The sequence below is a fragment of the Palaemon carinicauda genome, chromosome 14, assembly GCF_036898095.1.
Source record: "Palaemon carinicauda isolate YSFRI2023 chromosome 14, ASM3689809v2, whole genome shotgun sequence".
Classification (NCBI taxonomy): Eukaryota; Metazoa; Arthropoda; class Malacostraca; order Decapoda; family Palaemonidae; genus Palaemon; species Palaemon carinicauda.
The window spans coordinates 134,417,763-134,438,094 of record NC_090738.1 but is presented as its reverse complement, the minus strand read 5'-3'; the positions used below and the strand labels follow the sequence as shown (position 1 = coordinate 134,438,094).

The window sequence follows — 20,332 nt, the reverse complement described above, 5'->3', positions numbered from 1 at the left end:
AATACATTTAACCCGTAACCCCACTCCTCATCTATAAAGAAACAGTCAAATTCTCTTTCTTTTCTCCAAATTCATTTCCAGGAATTTAAGCTTCACCTAGACTCCAATAACCTCTAGGAACTTCCGGCTTTTTTGGGAAGCAACGTCACACCCAGAAACTTAATTTTCTTTAAGATATAATTACTTGCAAGATGATAATCGTCACTTCTGTTTAATAACCTCAATTAAAGTGCTTGTTAAGAAGTACAGTTTGATCTAGAGAGGTAATTTTCTTAGGGAATTTTAGTCTCTTTATTCATAGATAGAAATCAAATGCATGCATAAGATTGGATTCATATTTTTATTATTATTATTATTATTATTATCCAAGCTACAACCCTAGTTGGAAAATCAAGATGCTATAAGCCCAGGGGCTCCAACAAAGAAAAATAGCCCAGTGAGGAAAGGAAATAAGGAAATAAATAAATGAAGAGAACAAATTAACAATAAATCATTCTAAAATAAGTAACAACGTCAAAACAGACATGTCATATATAAACTATTAACAACATCAAAAACAAATATGTCATAAATAAACTATAAAAGGACTTGCGTCCGCCTGGTCAACAAAAAAGCATTTGCTCCAACTTTGAACTTTTGAAGTTCTACTGATTCAACCACCCGATTAGGAAGATCATTCCACAACTTGGTAACAGCTGGAATAAAACTTCTAGAGTACTGCGTAGTATTGAGCCTCGTGATGGAGAAGGCCTGGCTATTAGAATTAACTGCTTGCCTAGTATTACGAACAGGATAGAATTAGGGCTTTGTAAAATATGGTAGGTTAGGTAAGAATAGGTAAGGAATGATATGTCAAGTCCTAATAAGTTAAGTTAATCTAGGTAAGTGTAGTTTAAGCTAGGTAGGTTAGCGTAGGTTATATGAACTTAGATAAGTAAATCTATAAGGGTTAGAAAAGGTCAGAATAGATTAGACTTGGTTACACTGTTAGAAAAAAAAATCATAATTTTTATCGGAAATTCTCCGTAAAAATATATTATTCTCAACCGTATTTCAGTAAAATACAGGCGACCGTAATTTTACCTTACTTTGTTATTATCTTTTACGGGTTAGTGACCGTAACATTACCCATTTATGTCAATACAACTGTTCAAAGAACGGTAAAAATACTGGAATAAATGTTGCCAGACTTTTACTGTTTTTCTAATGTAAGTTAGACTTGATTGGCCCAATTTAGGCTAAGGTAGACAGTATTAGATTAGGTTAGGTTTGTTTAAACTACATATTACATTAGTCTATTTTAAGTTATTTCAGATGGTATAAAATTTTGGATAGGATTGACTGGATCACGTTAGGTGAGATTAGAATACATTATATTATGTTAGGTAAGCAGGATCAGAAGATTCAAATTCTAATTGAGCTCTGATTCGATTATGGTAGATTAGCTAGTCGTTCTGTATTGCGTTCATCTTAAATGCAATTACTTCCTCCAATTTTTGGGGATGCACATCCCTTTTTTTTTCTCTCCTTTTTTAAACCCTTTTTTCCAGTTTCATTCACCCTATTTAAAATATAAAGACTTCCATCAGTTAAATCACTCCCTTCAAGAATATAACCATCTATTTCAACTAAGGGAGGTGTATAGATTTATAGGATGATAGAATATGAAAAACAAATTTAGTTTGAGAACCATTTACATATCAGAAGGTAGAAAAACATATAACAGAATTTCTCATGAAATTAGCCCTATAGCGGACCGTAAGTTAAACTTCCACCTTAGAATAAAAAGAAAAAGAATAAATGGAAAATTACGTTTAATACCAATCTACATCAAACGCCTGTATCTATTTTTGCTTTTAACTTTTTGCTCAAAAAATAAATTGGGCCCCAATTTCCCAATTACCGCTTGCGAGCCAATTTCTTCTAAATGGACCTGCCTCTCTTCAAGCAATTCCTCCAAATTGCACTTGCTTAAGACTAAGCCCTCATCATCTCTGCTCAAAATAACTCTTGAGTTGCATTAATGTGAACCCTGGCAGCCACGCCCTCTTCGGGAAGGAGTTGAATGACCTTAAAACTTGGGCTACTTCGTTTTGCCTCGTTATTGTTTTGAAAATATTCATTAGCTTTTTATTTTTCCGTTTTTCGTCTCCCGTTATTAATTGATTAGTTTGTTAACGTTATTCATTCTTTCATGTATATTATAATATATCATAATACATTATAATACGGATTCCTGAAAGTATTAGTTTATTGTATCAATTATCTCGAATTGTTTCTGTTTACTGTTCGTTTCTCGTTAATTATTGATATATTTATTTTATCATTATCTATCAAGTTATATATCTTCATATATATATATATACATATATATATATATATATATATATATATATATATATATATATATATAATATACATATATATACATATATATATAATATATACATATATAAATATATATAATATATACATATATATATATATATATATATATATATATATAAACTAGAAAAACAGCGAGAGTGCAGACCTCCGCCACGGCAGCTTATTTTTCGAAACTAGCTTGCCTTTCCCAGAATCAATTTAGACCGTCGGCGTATTTGAAGTGTGACAACCATGTGCGAACCTGGGGTCAAGGTTATGGTTAATTCGGTCGACCATTTGCTTGACCTTGACCTTTGACCTAGAACTTTCAAAATCGAATCGCTTCCACGTCTTTATTCCCTGAAAGTTTCACTACTCCACAAGTAAAATTGTGGCCTGGAAGTTGTTCACAAACAAACAAACAGACAAACAGGGGTGAAAACATAACATCCTCCCAACCTCGTTGGCGTAGGTGAATAATTGTTTTATGTATTAATTACTGTGAATTGATCTTTCCTTTTTTCATGTTCATCTCTCGTCAGTTATTGACTTACCAATCTATTATCATTTGTCAAGATATACATCTTCAAGAAATACAGTAATTATTATTATTATTATTATTATTATTATTTTTATTATTATTATTATTATTATTATTATTATTATTATTATTATTATTATTATTATAAGCTAGGCTATAACCCTAGTTGGAAAAGCAAGATACTATAAACCTAAGGGCTCCAACAGGGAAAAATAGCCCAGTGAGGAAAGGAAAAGGAAATAAATATACTACAACGGAAGAATAAACAATAAAAACAAATTATTATTATTATTATTATTATTAGTAGTAGTAGTAGTAGTAGTAGTAGTAGTAGTAGTAGTAGTAGTAGTAGTAGTAGTAGTTAGTAACGAGCTATCGTAAAGGTCCTCAAAACAAATTACAAGAAGTACATTATATTCTCAAAAAAAAAAAAAAAAAAAAAAATCTGTACTATTTGTTTTTCGAATAATGTTTTCGTAATATTAAAAAGCACTCTTTTTATTCTAATTATCTTAGATGGAAGTAAAAAAAATTTTCTTCAATTCGTATTGAAAAATATGTTGTTACAATATACCAGATGGCAATCATGACAAACTCACTTATTTTTTTCCAATCAACTAGAACTAGATATTTTGTCAAGTATCTCCAATGGAAATACTAAAACACGATATAATTATATCTTATTTTATTTGAATATATAGCATCTAAGGCAATGCGAGTATTTTTTTCCGTACCCTTTTAAGTAATTAGTTTTTTTTTTTTTTTTTTTTTTAATTTTGTGTAGATGGAGGTAAAAGGTTTTTTCTTCAATTCGTATTGAAAAATATGTTTTCTTGCAATATATCAGATGCTAATCATAACAAAATCTGTTATTTTTCCAATCAACTAGAATACGATATAATTTATATTTTATTGGAATATGAAGAATCTAAGGCAATTAGAGTATTTTTTTTCCGTACCTTTTAAAGTAATTAGTTTTTTTTTTATTAAATTGTTTGATAGAAAACAGAAAAGCAATATGAAAACTTAATTAAAACAATCATCATCATCATCATCATCTCCTACGGCTATTGACGCAAAGAACCTCAATTGAAACGTGTTCATAAAAATTATAAAAGACGATTTATGCAAATCAAGAAACGACTCTTAAAATTAATTATTTACAAAACATTTATGTCGAGAATGCATCATAAGAAATACATGATAAAAAGACATAAAAAAGCTTAAATAAAAAAGTTACGTCGATAAATAATTGATGTGAAATCAGCTTAGGAAATATGCTATCGAAACTATTCCCTCCAGCTAAAAGGGTAATAATAATCTAGAGAATACTTTCGATGAAAACTATAATTAGCAAATATTTAACAATGAATTTAGATCATTCCAAAAGACAGAAGAGATTTTCTAATCGATTCCTAAGCATTTCAAAGAAGACTAGAAGGAAGCGATGTGGAACGAAATATTTTTTTCATTATGCTGCGTCACTTCTTATGACCACTCTCTCTCTCTCTCTCTCTCTCTCTCTCTCTCTCTCTCTCTCTCTCTCTCTCAGTTCTCACTTTTCCTTATAGCTTACTTGGTGATAATAACTAGATAGTAGCCTACCTCAAGTTACTTATTCTCTCTCTCTCTCTCTCTCTCTCTCTCTCTCTCTCTCTCTCTCTCTCTCTCTCTCTCTCTCTCTCACACTTTTCCCTATAGCTTACATGGTGCTGGTAACTAGACAGTTACTGTAGCCTCTCTCTCTCTCTCTCTCTCTCTCTCTCTCTCTCTCTCTCTCTCTCTCTCTCTCTCTCTCTTTATCAAAGTTCTCACTTTTCCCTATAGCTTACACGGTATTGTCAACTATATAGTACCTTAAGTTACGTAATCTCTCTCTCTCTCTCTCTCTCTCTCTCTCTCTCTCTCTCTACACACATAATCTTTATCAAAGTTTCCCCATTTCTCTATAGCTTACATGGTGCTGGTAGCTATGTAGTACCTTAAGTTACGTATCTCTCTCTCTCTCTCTCTCTCTCTCTCTCTCTCTCTCTCTCTCTCTCTCTCCTCTTCCACATACAATATCAAAGTTCTCACTTTTCCCTATAGTTTACATGGTACTGGTAACTGTGTAGTAGCTTCAGTTACGTTCTCTATCTCTCTCTCTCTCTCTCTCTCTCTCTCTCTCTCTCTCTCTCTCTCTCTCTCTCTCTCTCCTCCACAATCCACTTTATCAAAGTTCACTATTCTCTATAGTTTACATGGTGCTGGTAACTAGACAGCAGCCTACCTCAAGTTACATTTTCTCTCTCTCTCTCTCTCTCTCTCTCTCTCTCTCTCTCTCTCTCTCTCTCTCTCTCTCTCTCTCTCTCGGCAGCCACGATTGCCATTTTCTGGGTCACTGTAATCACGAGAGGTCAGGTATGGAGAGCAAAAAGCAAATGATAAGCGTAGCCATAATTGACTTTCAGGTATTAGGCTACGCCGACTCACCCAGACCCTTTTTTATACGGAATAATAATTCTCTCTCTCTCTCTCTCTCTCTCTCTCTCTCTCTCTCTCTCTCTCTCTCTCTCTCTCTCTCTCTCTCTCAATAGCAACACTGATCCTGCTATAGATACAAGATTTCTGAAAAAAGATTTAACGTTTAAAAAAAAACGCATTTTGTAATATTTTAGTTCCCCATAGAATTAACAGGGAAAGATTTCCCCTTTGTTTACATTTCCCGTTTTCTCTCGTTGTGATCGATTAGTTGGAAAGAAGAAATAGAAAGTAAAGTGAGCTTAGAAATGTATAGAACGTGGAAGAATGAAATTAAAGAAGAGTTACTTTATGACAATCCATTTGCTTCAGTGATATTTTTAGAGCAAGAACTAATACGCTTTTTGTTGTTTTGTCAGGAATATAGGAAAGAAAGGAATGAAGTAATTGAGCTACAACCACCATACGAGGAAGACCTAAAGAAAATAGTAGGATTATTTTTATTTAGTGAAACAAATATAGAAAAGAAAAAAGAAGTATTAAACCTGATGTGGAGGAAAAGACAAAACAGTATAAGAAGATAAACTTTGAAGGTGCCGTTGTAAAGGCTACGATGCCTCACTCACCGAGTCACCTGATGTGGTGAAGTTTGTATTTACGCAGTGTTGTTATAAATTTGTGCACAAAAAATACCGTCAGATATTATGTGATTTCTATATTTTTTCGGTCTTTTTACCCTTGTGAGAAGACACAAGATCATGGTCAGCCATCTGAACCAGTTTTCAAGGTTTGTTCCCCGTATTTATAATATATCCTTCGTCTCCTTTTGCTAGTTTTCCCTGCGTAAGTTGCCAGGCAGTAGGCACAGTGCCATTACGTTGTGTGATACCGAGTAGGCTAAGTTAATTACGTATTCAACAAACATAGATCAAATTTAGAATCATTCATTTATATAAATTTCAGTCGATTAAGGGTCATGTTTAAAGTTGTCATAGCAAAGCACAGCAGTGGTGTATTGTAACGTTCATAATCCTGATTTTATCATTCACTTGTAACATACTAGGCTATAATAACCCTACGAAAGATTGGTAAATTTGTATTGTATTACAGGGTGTGATATCGAACAGAAAATAATGTTTTCCTATAGTAAATAACGTGATTTAACCGAATTTGACCTTCATTTCAACCGTACTCGAACAGATCAACCAATTCGGATAACTTTAAGTTGCTGAATTGGTTGATGTTATTACGGATGAAATGAAGGTGAAAACCGGTTAAATCACGTTATTTCCTACAGGAAAACATACATTTTCTGTTAAAATGGTTAAGTAAAATCACTGATGCCATATATATTGTGTTAAACTACTTAAATATAAGCACTTGTTTAACGGGGACATTTACAGAGAACGATAACATTAGCAACGTTACCAATGGTACACAGTGTTACCGACGATGACGAATAGTTCACACGGTTACCAACGGTACAATGGTATTACTAGCGATAGCAATGCTAGATATTTCCATACGTATTTTAAAGAATTTGTCCATATAAGATTTACACAATATATAAAAGTACAAAAAGGGCACAGAACCTAACAAACCCACCTAACCTATCCTAGTAGTATGACAGGTCACAAACCTCAGGTATTTACCGAGAGAGGTAAATTTCTCCATGTTACGAATGATACACAGAGTTAATTAAGCATTTTTCAATATTAATCTTACCCGATGATCATGTAGCTGTCAACTCCGTTGCCCGACAGAAATCTACGGTCGGGATACGCCAGCGATCGCTTATACAGGTGGGGGTGTACTCACCAGCGCCATCTGTGGTCAGGTACTCCAGTACTTCTTGTCAACAAGACCTCAATTTTTCCTCTGTCGTGCCACCGGCAAGACCTACATGGATACGCTGTTGATTTTGGAGTCTTTTGTTCACGATTTGGTGAAGTATTTGCTCTGAAATTTAGCCTTCGCTGTACAGGAAGCTTTAGCCTTAGCTTAGCAAGCTTTTGGTATTAATTTGATTCATTGGTTAACGATCTTTGCTTTACTTTGGAATTCCCCCTTTGACTACTTCTAGAATTCAAGATGTCTGACACTTCCCAAGTTCCTAAATATAGGCGATGTAGTGTTAGGACTTGTAATAGGCGTCTTCCGAAGGCCTCTGTTGATCCTCACACCGTATGTTCCAATTGTAGGGGAAAATCCTGTCAATTGGAAGATCGATGTGGGGAATGTGCTGGGCTTTCGGAATTCGATTTTAATGAATTCCTCAGATATACTCGTAGGTTAGAGAAGGAGAGAGATAGGAGGAGTTCTTCTCGCTCTTTGGTTATTTCCTCTCCCCATGCCCCTCAACCTTTTCCTTCCCCTGTGGTGGTGACCCCCGAACCTGCTACGAGTGCTCAGCCTGCAATGGCTGATATGTTGCGTGCCATTCAGGCTCTCGGTGATAAGGTGGAGTCGTTGGTTAGTGACCGCAATCAGCTCTTGGCGGATGTCAGAGAGCTGAAAGCGAAGAGTGCAGTGGGAAGTGTTAGTGCTAGTGCTGTGCATAGTGTCAGTGTCAGTGTTGCGCATGAGGATACATCTGTGCGTGCCAGTCGTCCTCCCAGTCCGGGACCTCTTGCAAGCTCCCAAGCCCAGGGGAGAAGCAATGTCGAAGGACCAAAGGGTTCGGCGGGCCTTGATCGGCGCACAGATGTATCCTCAGTGGTTGCGGACGTATCTGCTAAGGATCGTCCCTTCCACTCCCAGACGAATGAGCCCTTACATTCCTCGTCTGTGGAAGAGGTTTCCAGGAGGAAACGGTGGACTAAGGTCTCACGACCGCTTAAGCGTAAAGTCCCTTCAGAGCTAGTCCAACGGCCCAGGTGTGGCCACTGGGTCAGTTCGGACTCGCCGCAGTCATCGGATGACTGCACACCTCCCAAGAGAGGTAGAGTGGTCCCTCAACAGGCCTCTGCTCCAACCACAGTAGACCCTAAGTGGTCCATGCTGCAGACTATGCAGTCTCAGCTTGCGGCTTTTATGCAGGATTATCAGGCAGAGAAGGTTAACATCCCTCCTCCACAGTTGCGCAGTCCTCAGCCCATGCAGCATGCTCTGCAGACCTTACAGCATGAGCCGCATTCCATGCAGCATGAGCCTCATACCATGCAGCATGAGCCTCATCCCATGCAGCATGAGCCTCATACCATGCAGCATGAGCCTCATCCCATGCAGCATGAGCCGCATGCCATGCAGCATGAGCCGCATACCATGCAGCATGAGCCGCATCCCATGCAGCATGAGCCGCATGCCATGCAGCATGAGCCGCATGCCATGCAGCATGAGCCGCATGCCTCACAGCATGCTCTGCATACCACACCGCATGCTCCTCAGCCCACCGCAGACCCTCCCTCACACCGGCCCTCTGCTTTTGTTGTTGCCAGCTCACAGTCTGTCCAGCAGAGGCATGATGATGGATCCGCAGGTACGCATGCACCCGTTCTGCAGGATTCAGCCGTTCAGCTTGCTGCTCTGCCTTTGCCTCTTACAACTCAACTGTCGGGTGAGGAGGCTTCTGAGGATGAAGCTGCTCATCTTGATGATCCTCATTCTGATGTTGAAGGACACAAGTCTTCGCCACCCTCCTTAGACTTCCGCAAAGTCCTTGCTTTGTTCAGAGAGTTGTACCCTGAACACTTTGTGTCTGCAACCCCTCGTTCTCCTCCCTCCGAGTTTGCTCTGGGCATGCAGTCTACTGCACCTGCCTTCACCAAGCTTGTTCTTGCCAGATCTTCAAGGAGAGCTTTGAGGGTTATGGGGGATTGGTTGCAGTCCAAGAAGCAACTGGGAAGGACCTCTTTTGTGTTTCCTCCTCCCAAGCTGGCTTCTAAGTCGGGCGTCTGGTATGCCACGGGAGAGGAACCTGGCTTGGGGGTTCCTGCCTCTGCCCAGGCCGACTTCTCAAGTCTGGTTGACTCTCCCCGCAGGTTGGCTATGAGACGTTCGAAGATCTGCTGGTCCCCTACAGATCTTGATCACTTGTTAAGGGGAGTCTTTCGTGCCTTCAAGATATTCAACTTCCTCGATTGGTGTCTGGGAGCCTTAAGCAGGAAGACTGCCCCTTCTGACAAGGACTCAGCCATGCTGATCATGTCCAGCATGGACAAGGCAATACGGGATGGGTCTGGCGAGCTTGCGGCTTCTTATGTATCAGGGGTCCTCAAGAAAAGGGAACATCTGTGCTCCTTCTTATCTGCTGGTATCACCCCTTGCCAGAGGTCAGAGTTACTTTTTGCTCCTCTGTCCAAGTGTCTGTTTCCGGAGGAATTAATTAAGGGGATGACTGCCTCTCTTCTCCAGAAGGATACGCATGACCTCATGGCTTCTTCTGCACGTAAGGCTAAGACCTTACCTTCCGTGACTAAACCTTACCGCCCTCTAGCAGTTGATACTCCTGCTTCCAGGTTCATCCCACCCTTTCGTGGCAGAACCTCCAGCAGAGGAGGTACCCGTGCAGACAGTCACCGTGGCAAGTCCAAGAAGGGTTCCAAGTCCACAAGAGGCAAGTTTTGACTTCCCTCCTCTCCAGACAGCTGTAGGAGCCAGACTCAAGACCTTCTGGCAAGCTTGGGAGAGCAGAGGTGCAGACGCTCAGTCTGTGAAGTGGCTGAGGGAGGGATACAGAATTCCGTTCTGCCGCAATCCCCCTCTAGCTACATCTCCCATCAACCTCTCTCCCAACTACAAGGAGAAGGACAAGAGGCTAGCGTTGCAACAAGAGGTGTCGCTCTTGCTACACAAGGAGGCAGTGGTCATAGTCCGGGACCATCAATCCCCGGGCTTTTACAACCGTCTCTTCCTGGTAGCCAAGAAGACAGGAGGTTGGAGACCGGTGCTGGACGTCAGTGCGCTCAATGCTTATGTCACCAAGCAGACGTTCACTATGGAGACGACGAAGTCGGTCCTAGCAGCGGTCAGGCAGGAGGACTGGATGGTCTCGTTAGACCTGAAAGACGCATACTTTCACGTCCCCATCCATCCAGACTCCCAACCTTTCCTGAGATTCGTCTATGGAAAGGTTGTGTACCAGTTCCAAGCCCTGTGTTTTGGCCTAAGCACGGCACCTCTTGTGTTTACGCGACTGATGAGGAATATTGCGAAATTCGTTCACTTGGCAGACATCAGAGCCTCCCTCTATTTAGACGACTGGCTTTTAAGAGCTCCCACAAGTCGTCGCTGTCTGGAGAATCTCAGATGGACTATGGATCTGACCAAGGAACTGGGCCTCCTGGTCAATTTAGAGAAGTCCCAGCTCGTCCCATCCCAGACCATTGTTTACCTGGGTATGGAGATTCAGAGTCGAGCTTTTCGGGCTTTTCCGTCGGCCCCAAGGATCAACCAAGCCCTAGAGTGCATCCTGAGCATGCTGAGAAGGAGCTGATGCTCAGTAAGGCAGTGGATGAGTCTAACAGGGACACTTTCATCGCTGTCCCTGTTCATCGAGTTAGGGAGACTCCACCTCCGCCCCCTTCAGTATCATCTGGCTGCTCACTGGATCAAGGACATGACGCTAGAGACGGTCTCAATTCCTGTTTCCGAAGAGATGAGGTCTACTCTAACGTGGTGGAAGAACAGCATTCTTCTCAAGGAAGGTCTTTCGTTAGCTGTTCAGACCCCCGACCACCATCTCTTCTCGGACGCATCAGACTCGGGCTGGGGTGCGACATTGGACGGACAGGAATGCTCGGGAACATGGAATCAGGAACAAAGAACACTCCACATCAATTGCAAGGAGTTGTTGGCGGTTCATCTGGCCTTAATGAACTTCAAGTCCCTCCAGCTAAACAAGGTGGTGGAGGTGAACTCCGACAACACCACAGCCTTGGCTTACATCTCCAAGCAGGGGGGGACTCATTCGAGGAAGTTGTTCGAGATCGCAAGGGACCTCCTCATTTGGTCAAAAGATCGAAGGCTCACGCTGGTAACGAGGTTCATTCAGGGTGATATGAATGTCATGGCAGATCGCCTCAGCCGGAAGGGTCAGGTCATCCCCACAGAGTGGACCCTTCACAAGAATGTTTGCAGCAGACTTTGGTCCCTGTGGGGTCAGCCTACCATAGATCTGTTCGCTACCTCGATGACCAAGAGGCTCCCATTGTATTGTTCTCCGATTCCAGACCCGGCAGCAGTTCACGTGGATGCTTTTCTGCTGGATTGGTCCCATCTCGACCTGTATGCATTCCCGCCGTTCAAGATTGTCAACAGGGTACTTCAGAAATTCGCCTCTCACAAAGGGACACGGCTGACGTTGGTTGCTCCCCTCTGGCCCGCGAGAGAATGGTTCACAGAGGTACTGCAATGGCTGGTTGACGTTCCCAGGACTCTTCCTCTAAGAGTGGACCTTCTGCGTCAACCTCACGTAAAGAAGGTACACCCAAGCCTCCACGCTCTTCGTCTGACTGCCTTCAGACTATCGAAAGACTCTCAAGAGCTAGAGGCTTTTCGAAGGAGGCAGCCAGAGCGATTGCTAGAGCTAGGAGAACATCCACTCTCAGAGTCTATCAATCTAAATGGGAAGTCTTCAGAACCTGGTGCAAGGCCAATGCAGTTTCCTCAACCAGTACCACTGTAACCCAGATTGCTGACTTCCTGTTACATCTAAGGAACGTTAGATCCCTATCAGCTCCTACGATCAAGGGTTATAGAAGTATGTTGGCAGCGGTTTTCCGCCACAGAGGCTTGGATCTTTCCTCCAACAAAGATCTGCAGGACATCCTTAGGTCTTTTGAGACCTCTAAGGAATGTCGGTTGTCCACTCCAGGCTGGAATCTAGACGTGGTCCTAAGGTTCCTGATGTCATCTAGATTTGAACCGCTACAATCATCCTCTTTCAAGGACCTCACATTAAAAACTCTTTTCCTAGTATGCCTAGCAACAGCTAAGAGAGTAAGTGAGATCCACGCCTTCAGCAGGAACATAGGTTTCACATCGGAAACGGCTACATGTTCCTTGCAGCTCGGTTTTTTGGCTAAAAACGAGCTTCCTTCACGTCCTTGGCCTAAATTGTTCGAGATCCCTAGCCTATCCAACTTGGTGGGTAACGAGCTGGAGAGAGTACTTTGCCCAGTCAGAGCTCTTAGGTACTATCTGAAAAGGTCAAAACCTTTACGAGGACAATCAGAAGCCTTATGGTGTGCTGTTAAGAAGCCTTCGCTACCTATGTCTAAGAACGCAGTTTCTTACTACATCAGGCTTCTGATTAGAGAAGCTCATTCTCATATGAAGGAAGAAGACCTTGCTTTACTGAAGGTAAGGACACATGAAGTGAGAGCTGTGGCTACTTCAGTGGCCTTCAAACAGAACCGTTCTCTGCAGAGTGTTATGGATGCAACCTATTGGAGAAGCAAGTCAGTGTTCGCATCATTCTATCTCAAAGATGTCCAGTCTCTTTACGAGAACTGCTACACCCTGGGACCATTCGTAGCAGCGAGTGCAGTAGTAGGTGAGGGCTCAGCCACTACATTCCCATAATCCCATAACCTTTTTAACCTTTCTCTTGATTGCTTTTATTGTTGTTTTTGGGTTGTACGGTCGGCTAAGAAGCCTTCCGCATCCTGGTTGATTTGGCGGGTGGTCAATTCTTTCTTGAGAAGCGCCTAGGTTAGAGGTTGTGATGAGGTCCTTTAGTATGGGTTGCAGCCCTTTATACTTTAGCCACCTAAGAGTCGTTCAGCATCCTAAGAGGACCGCTACGCTCAGTAAGGAAGACGTACTTATTAAAGGCAGAGTAATGGTTCAAGTCGACTTCCTTACCAGGTACTTATTTATTTTTTATTGTTATTTTGAATAACTAATAAAAATGAAATACGGGATACTTAGCTTCTTTGTTAACATGTATACTGGTCTCCACCCACCACCCTGGGTGTGAATCAGCTACATGATCATCGGGTAAGATTAATATTGAAAAATGTTATTTTCATTAGTAAAATAAATTTTTGAATATACTTACCCGATGATCATGATTTAAATGACCCGCCCTTCCTCCCCATAGAGAACCAGTGGACCGAGGAGAAAATTGAGGTCTTGTTGACAAGAAGTACTGGAGTACCTGACCACAGATGGCGCTGGTGAGTACACCCCCACCTGTATAAGCGATCGCTGGCGTATCCCGACCGTAGATTTCTGTCGGGCAACGGAGTTGACAGCTACATGATCATCGGGTAAGTATATTCAAAAATTTATTTTACTAATGAAAATAACATATTTTGAATATACAGTATATCAAATGTACGCTGGCATCATGGACTTCTATTTATGTACGCTGGCATCACGAATTCTGTTTGGTTGACTTTGTTGACATGTCAGTTCCAAGTCGTTTGGTGAGGAAACCGAGCTATTTTCTTTTTATAACCCCTTCCCCCTTCCTCAACATATTTTGCTAATTATTGCTTTCCCAGAATTTAAATAACAACCTAATTACTGTGCAAGAAGATGAAAACTGCAGGATTGCATTATTTTGGAGTAAATGGAGAGCGTGGTGTTGTAAACTATTACCATTAGTGTATAATATTTTTTTATATAAAGAGTACTTCTTTATGTTTGAACAAGTTAGAAATATATTATAGTGTTATATAAATTTCTGAATCATTCTAAAGGGCACAAAACCTAACACACCCCACCTAACCTAACCTAGTAGTTCCCAGGTCACAGACCTAGCCGAGGGCAAACCCCCCCGACCGCCTTTCCTAGGTCACAGATCTAGCCAGGGGGCAAGCCTCCCGCAGCCCCCTACCCAGGTCTCAGATCTAAGCCAGGGAGCAAGCCCCCCAAGCCCCCTTACACAGGTCACGCGAATACGTTCAAATCGTAGAAAGTCAATAAACAAATGAAAAATATTTCGGGGGCCATAGGAGGCTGATATTTTGTCATTTTCCATGGATTTATTATGAGACTCAGAGAATAATGTTTTGAGAAAAGTTAGTTTTGCCATTTTATTGATTCCCCAGTAAATTTTCCCCACCTAAGACTTGGATAGGATACAAGCTACACTTGGTACAAACAAGAAGTATATGTAGGATACAACCTGCTGTACACTGGCACCAAATGTTATGTAGGCCAACTATTCTCTGAAATGATGGTATAGCAAAGATATTTAGGCCTAAATACAGCCAATAATTTTCTAAATTACAGATTTTTTTTCCTTCTCTCCCCTTCTCCTCTCCATTTTCACTTCCATATTTTCCTTTCTGTCCTCACCCACCAGCTCTCTTCATTTATTCTTATCTTCCTCCTCCCCCATTTTTTCTCCCACTTACTTCGTCCAACTTGCTCCCCCTATAAATCCCTTATCCTTCCTGCTTTCCTCCTACTCTTTCACTCCGCCACATCCTTCAATCCTGTACCCTCTCCGCACATCCAATCCTCTTTCACTTCTTCCTCCCGCTCATTATAGCGATTACTCTTCATCTCTTCCTTATCCTCCTTTTCTCCTCTTCCTTTCCTTTTCTCCTCTTCCTTTCCTTTTCTCCTCTTCCTTTCCTTTTCTCCTCTTCCTTATCCTCCTCTTCCCCTCCTCCATCGACATCTCTTCCCAAACTCCTTCATCTTATCTTTCAAACCCCCCTTATCATCTTTTCTTGCTCTATCCTATCGTTACTTCTTATCACCCTGGTCCTCCTCCTTATCCTCCCCCTCCTCCTCTCTCATATCCCCTTATCCATATCCTCATCCTCTTGCTACTCTTTACCTTCCTGCTTCTATGCCTCCTTATTATCTTACTCATTTTCCTTCTTATTCGCATCCCTCTCCTCCTCCTTCTCCCTCTCCTCCTCCTCCTCCTCCTCCCTCTCCTCCTCCTCCTCCTCCTTCTCCCTCTCTTCCTCCTTCTCCTTACATTTTTCATCCTTATCCACCTCCTTGTCCTTACATTTTCATCCTTATCCTCCTCCTCCTCCTCCTCCTTACATTTTTCATCCTTATCCTCCTCCTCCACCTTCTTACATTTTTCCTTTTTATTCTCCTCCTTCTCCTTACATTTTTCCCTTTTATTCTCCTCCTCCTCCTCCTTACATTTTTCCTTTTTATCTTCCTCCTCCTCCTTACATTTTTTCCTTTTATCCTCCTCCTCCTCCTTACATTTTTCCTTTTTATCCTCCTCCTTCTCCTTACATTTTTCCTTTTTATCCTCCTCCTTCTCCTTACATTATTCCTTTTTAACCTCCTTCTCCTTACATTATTCCTTTTTATCCTCCTCCTCCTCCTTACATTTTTCCTTTTTATCCCCCTCCTTACATCTTTCCTTTTTATCCTCCTCCTCCTTACAATTTTCCTTCTTATCCTCCTCCTCCTCCTTACAATTTTCCTTCTTATCCTCCTCCTCCTCCTTACAATTTTCCTTTTTATCCTCCTCCTCCTCCTTACATTTTTCCTTTTTATCCTCCTCCTCCTTACAATTTTCCTTCTTATCCTCCTCCTCCTCCTTACAATTTTCCTTTTTATCCTCCTCCTCCTCCTTACATCTTTCCTTTTTATCCTCCTCCTCCTTACAATTTTCCTTCTTATCCTCCTCCTCCTCCTTACAATTTTCCTTTTTATCCTCCTCCTCCTCCTCCTTACATCTTTCCTTTTTATCCTTCTCCTCCTTACAATTTTCCTTCTTATCCTCCTCCTCCTCCTCCTTACATTTTCCTTTTTATCCTCCTCCTCCTCCTCCTTACATTCTCCTTCTTATCCTCCTCCTCCTTCTTATCCTCCTCCTCCTTCTTATCCTCCTCCTCCTCTTTGCATTCTTCCTCCTTATCCTCCTCCTCCTCTTTACATTCTTCCTCCATATCCTCCTCCTCTTTACATTCATCCTCCTTATCCTCCTCCTCCTTACATTCTTCCTCCTTATCCTCCTCCTCCTCCTTACATTCTTCCTCCTTTTCCTCCTCCTTATATTCTTCCTCCTTATCCTCCTCCTTACATTCTTCCTCCTTATCCTCCTTCTACTCACATTCTTCCCCTATCTCCTCCTCCCATTCTTCCACCATATCCTCCTCCTCCTTACATTCTTCCTTCTTATCTTCTTCCTCCTCTTTACATTCCTCCTCCTCCTCCTTACATTCTTCCTTCTTATCTTCTTCCTCCTCTTTATATTCCTCCTCCTCCTCATTACATTCTTTCTCATTACATTCTTCCTCATTACCCTCCTCCTCCTTACATTCTTCCTCCTTGTCCTCCTCCTCCTTACATTCTTCCTCCTTGTCCTCCTCCTCCTTACATTCTTCATCCTTGTCCTCCTTCTCTTCCTTACATTCTTTCACCTTATATTCTTCTTCCTTCCATTCTTCCTTCTTATCCTCCTCCTCCTCTTCCTTACATTCTTCCTTTTTATCCTCCTCCTCATCCTCACATTCCTCCTCCTCCTCTTCCTCCTCACATTCCTACTCCTCCCCCTCCTCACATTCTTCCTCTTTATCCTTCTCCTCTTTACATTCTTCCTCCTTGTCCTCCTCCTCCTCCTTACATTATTCCTCCTTACATTCTTCCTTCTTCTCTTCCTCCTTACTGTCTTCCTTCTTATCCCCCTCCTACTTACATTCTTTCTCCTTATCTTCTTCCTCCTTGTCTTCTTCCTCCTTATATTATTCCTCCTTATCCTCTTCCTCCCCCTCATTACATTCTTCCTCCTTATCCTCCTCCTCCCCCTCTTTACATTCTTCCTCCTTATCATCTTCCTCTTCCTTACATTCTTCTTTCATATCCTCCTTACATTCTTCCTCCTTATCCTCCTCCTCCTTATATTCTTCCTTCTCATCCTCCTTTTTTTATGTCTTCTTTCTAAGCCTCCTCCTTTTTACGTTCTTCCTTCTTAGCCTCCTCCTTGTCTTCCTCCTTACCATATCATCCTTACCCTCCTCTTCCTTACCATCCTCCTTCTTACAATCTTCCTTTTCACCATCATCTTCCTTACATTATTCCTCCTTACCATCCTCCTAATATTCTTCATTTTCACCATCCACCCTTATACATTTTTCCTACTTACCTTCTCCTCCTTACCATCCTCCTCCTTACATTCTCTCTTTTCAACATCCTCCTTCTTACATTCTACCTTATTAGATTCTTCCTCCTTAATGCCGCCTCCTTACCATCTTTCTTACATTCTTCCTAGTTACCTTCCTCCTCCTCCTCACTATTCTCTCCTTACCATCCTCCTGCTTATATTCTTCCTCCTTACTGTCTCCCTCTTACCATCCTCCGCCTTACACTCTTCCTCCTTACCGTCTCCTTACGATCCTTCTCTTTACAATGTTCCTCCTAATCCTCCTCCCCCTCCTCCTTACATTCTTCCTCCTTATCTTCCTCTTCTTCCTCATTGTTCCTCCTTACGTTCTCTCTCCTTACTGTGTCTTCCTTACCATCCTCCTCCTTGCATTCTCTCTCCTTACTGTGTCCTCCTTACCATCCTCCTCCTTACGTTCTTCCTTTCCACCACCCTCCTTACATTCTTCCTCTTTACTGTCTCCTCCTTAACCCCCTTCCTCCTCCATACCATCCTTCTCCTTACCATCCTTCTCCTTACATTCTTCCTCCTTACCGTCATATCCTCCTCCTCACAATCTTCCTGCCTACCATCCTCTTCCTTACATTCTTCCTCCTTATCATCCTCCTTCTCACATTCTTTCTCCTTTCATTCTTTCTCCTTATCGTAATCTTCTTACCATCCTCTCCTTACATTCTTCCTCCTTACCATTCTCCTCCTTACATTCTTCCTCCTTTTCAATTTCTTTACCATCTTCCTCCTTACATTCTTCCTCCTGATTCCTTCTCCTTTCCGTATCCTCCTTACCATCCTCCTCCTTACATTCTTCCTCCTTACATTCTTCCTCCTTTCTTTTATCCTCCTTACCTTCCTTCATATCTTCCTCCTCCTCCTTACATTCTTTTTTCCTTACCCTCGCCTCCTTACCATCCTCCTCCTTACATTCTTCCTCCTTATCTTCCTCCTTTTAGTTAGTCCTCCTTATTTTCTTCCTTTTGACATTCTTCCTCCTTACCCTCTTCCTCCTTGCCCTCCTACTCACCACCATATTTTTCCTCTCATCATACTTATCATCATTATTACATTCTTCCTCACTACCCTCCTGCTCATTGCATTCTTCCTCCGTATTCTCCATACAACTTTTCCCACTTATCCTGCTCATCATCACATTCTTCCTCCTTATCCTCATCATCACATTCTTCCTCCTTATCCTCATCATTACATTCTTCCTTCTTATTCTCATCACATTTTTCCTCCTTATCCTCCTCCTCACTACTCTTATCCTCCTTATCATCCTCCTCATCCTACTCCTCATCTTTATCATCATCCTCATGCTTATTCTCCCCACCACATTCTTCCTCCTTACCACCCTCTTCCTCATCACATTCTTCCATTGTATCCACCTCTTCCTCCGTTTCTTTGCTCTCTGCCTTCTCTTCCTTATCCTCCTCCTCATCATCATCACATTCTTCCTCCTCACTCTCTTCATCCGTACATTCTTCCTCCTTGCCCTCCTTTTCTTCCCAACATTCTTCCTCTTTACCCATTTCTTCCTCACCCTCTTCCTCCTTAATTCTGCCTTCTTACCCTCCTCCTAACATTCTTCCAATTTACCCTCGTTATTTTCCTCCACCTTACCATCCTACTCCTTACCCGCCTCTTATTCATCCCTTTCCTCATACCCTTCTTCCTCCTTACACTCTCCCTCCTTATCATCCTCCTTATCCTCTTCCTCCTTACCCTCCTCCTCCTTACCCTCCTCCAAATCCTTACATTCTTCCTCTTTATCCTCCGCCTCCTTACAACCCTCCTCCTTTACCACTTCCTCCGCCTCCTTACGTACTTTTTCCTCATCCTCATTCCTCCTTACGTTCTTCTCATCTTCCTCCTCCTTCCATTCTTCCTACTTACCCTCCTCATCCTTATCCTCCTCCTCCTCCTTGTCACATTTTTCCTCCTTACTCTCCTCTTTACTCACCTCCTCATCCTATTCCTCCTTACATTCTTTCACCTTACCCTCCTCCTCATGCTCTTTCTCCTTACATTCTTCCTCCTTACCCTCCTCCTTATCCTTTCCCTATTTACCCTAGTATTCCCCATCTTCGTTATTCCCCTCCTGCTCCTCCTCTTCCTCCTCTCTTTAACTTCTTCCTTCGGCTTCTCCTCCTCCTTTATAATGCTATTTTTAACTACTTCCTCCTCTTCATCCTCATCCTCTTTATCCTTCTCCACCTTATACTTCTTCTCCTCCGCCTTATCTTCCTTCTCCTTATCCTGAAGATCCCTTTCCTTACCCTCATTCTCCTCCTTTTCAGACTTATACTGTATTCCTTCTCATGCTTAGCCTCCTCTAACTCTTCTTCTTTATTCTCCTCTCCCTTATTCTCCTCTTGACTCATCCTCTTCTTCCTATTCTCCTCTGCCTTTTTCTCCTATTCTTTATTTTCATCTGCCTTATTCTCCTCTGCCTTATTCTCCTCTTCCTTTTTTCTCCTCTGCCTTATACTCCTCTTCCTTTTTTCTCCTCTGCCTTATACTCCTCTTCCTTTTTTCTCCTCTTCCTTTTTTCTCCTCTTCCTTTTTTCTCCTCTGCCTTATTCTCCTATTCCTTTTTTCTCCTCTGCCTTATTCTCCTATTCCTTTTTTCTCCTCTCCATTGTTCTCCTCTGCCTTAATCTCTTCCTTCGTATACTCCTACTATAGGCCATTTCTTCTCCTCCCGCTCCTTCCCATTCTATCTCCTATTTTTTATTTGTTCTTTGTATTTGTATTTGTATTAGTATTTCTCTTCCTCCTATCTTTTCCTTTCGATTATTTTCTTCCCCCTTTCTTACCCAACTCCTCCCTCTTCCCATTTTCCTCCTCCAATCTTTCCCTCTTCCCTTTTCTTCCCTTTGACGACTCTGCTTGCTATAACAAATCGCCATTCGGACTTGAAACAATGATTT

The 20,332-nt window shown here is 41.7% G+C and overlaps 2 protein-coding genes across 2 annotated transcripts in view; both read right to left on the bottom strand.

The window, feature by feature from the left end:
• Nucleotides 1-16,347: 16,347 nt before the first annotated feature.
• LOC137653041 (cilia- and flagella-associated protein 251-like) lies at nucleotides 16,348-18,600 on the bottom strand. The gene is made up of 3 exons (XM_068386434.1): nucleotides 18,427-18,600; nucleotides 18,064-18,345; nucleotides 16,348-16,785 (listed from the first exon to the last, which is right to left on the bottom strand). The coding sequence occupies exons 1-3, from the start codon at nucleotides 18,598-18,600 to the stop codon at nucleotides 16,348-16,350; spliced, it is 894 nt and encodes a 297-aa protein (XP_068242535.1).
• A 444-nt stretch (nucleotides 18,601-19,044) lies between these two features.
• The window catches only part of LOC137653040 (glutamic acid-rich protein-like), a 42,111-nt gene continuing 40,823 nt past the window's right edge, over nucleotides 19,045-20,332 (bottom strand). Inside the window, exons 3-4 of the mRNA XM_068386433.1 lie at nucleotides 19,470-19,691; nucleotides 19,045-19,287 (exon numbers count right to left, since the gene is read on the bottom strand). Coding sequence (XP_068242534.1) covers nucleotides 19,045-19,287; nucleotides 19,470-19,691 — 465 coding nt within the window. The remainder of the gene's footprint in view (nucleotides 19,288-19,469; nucleotides 19,692-20,332) is intronic.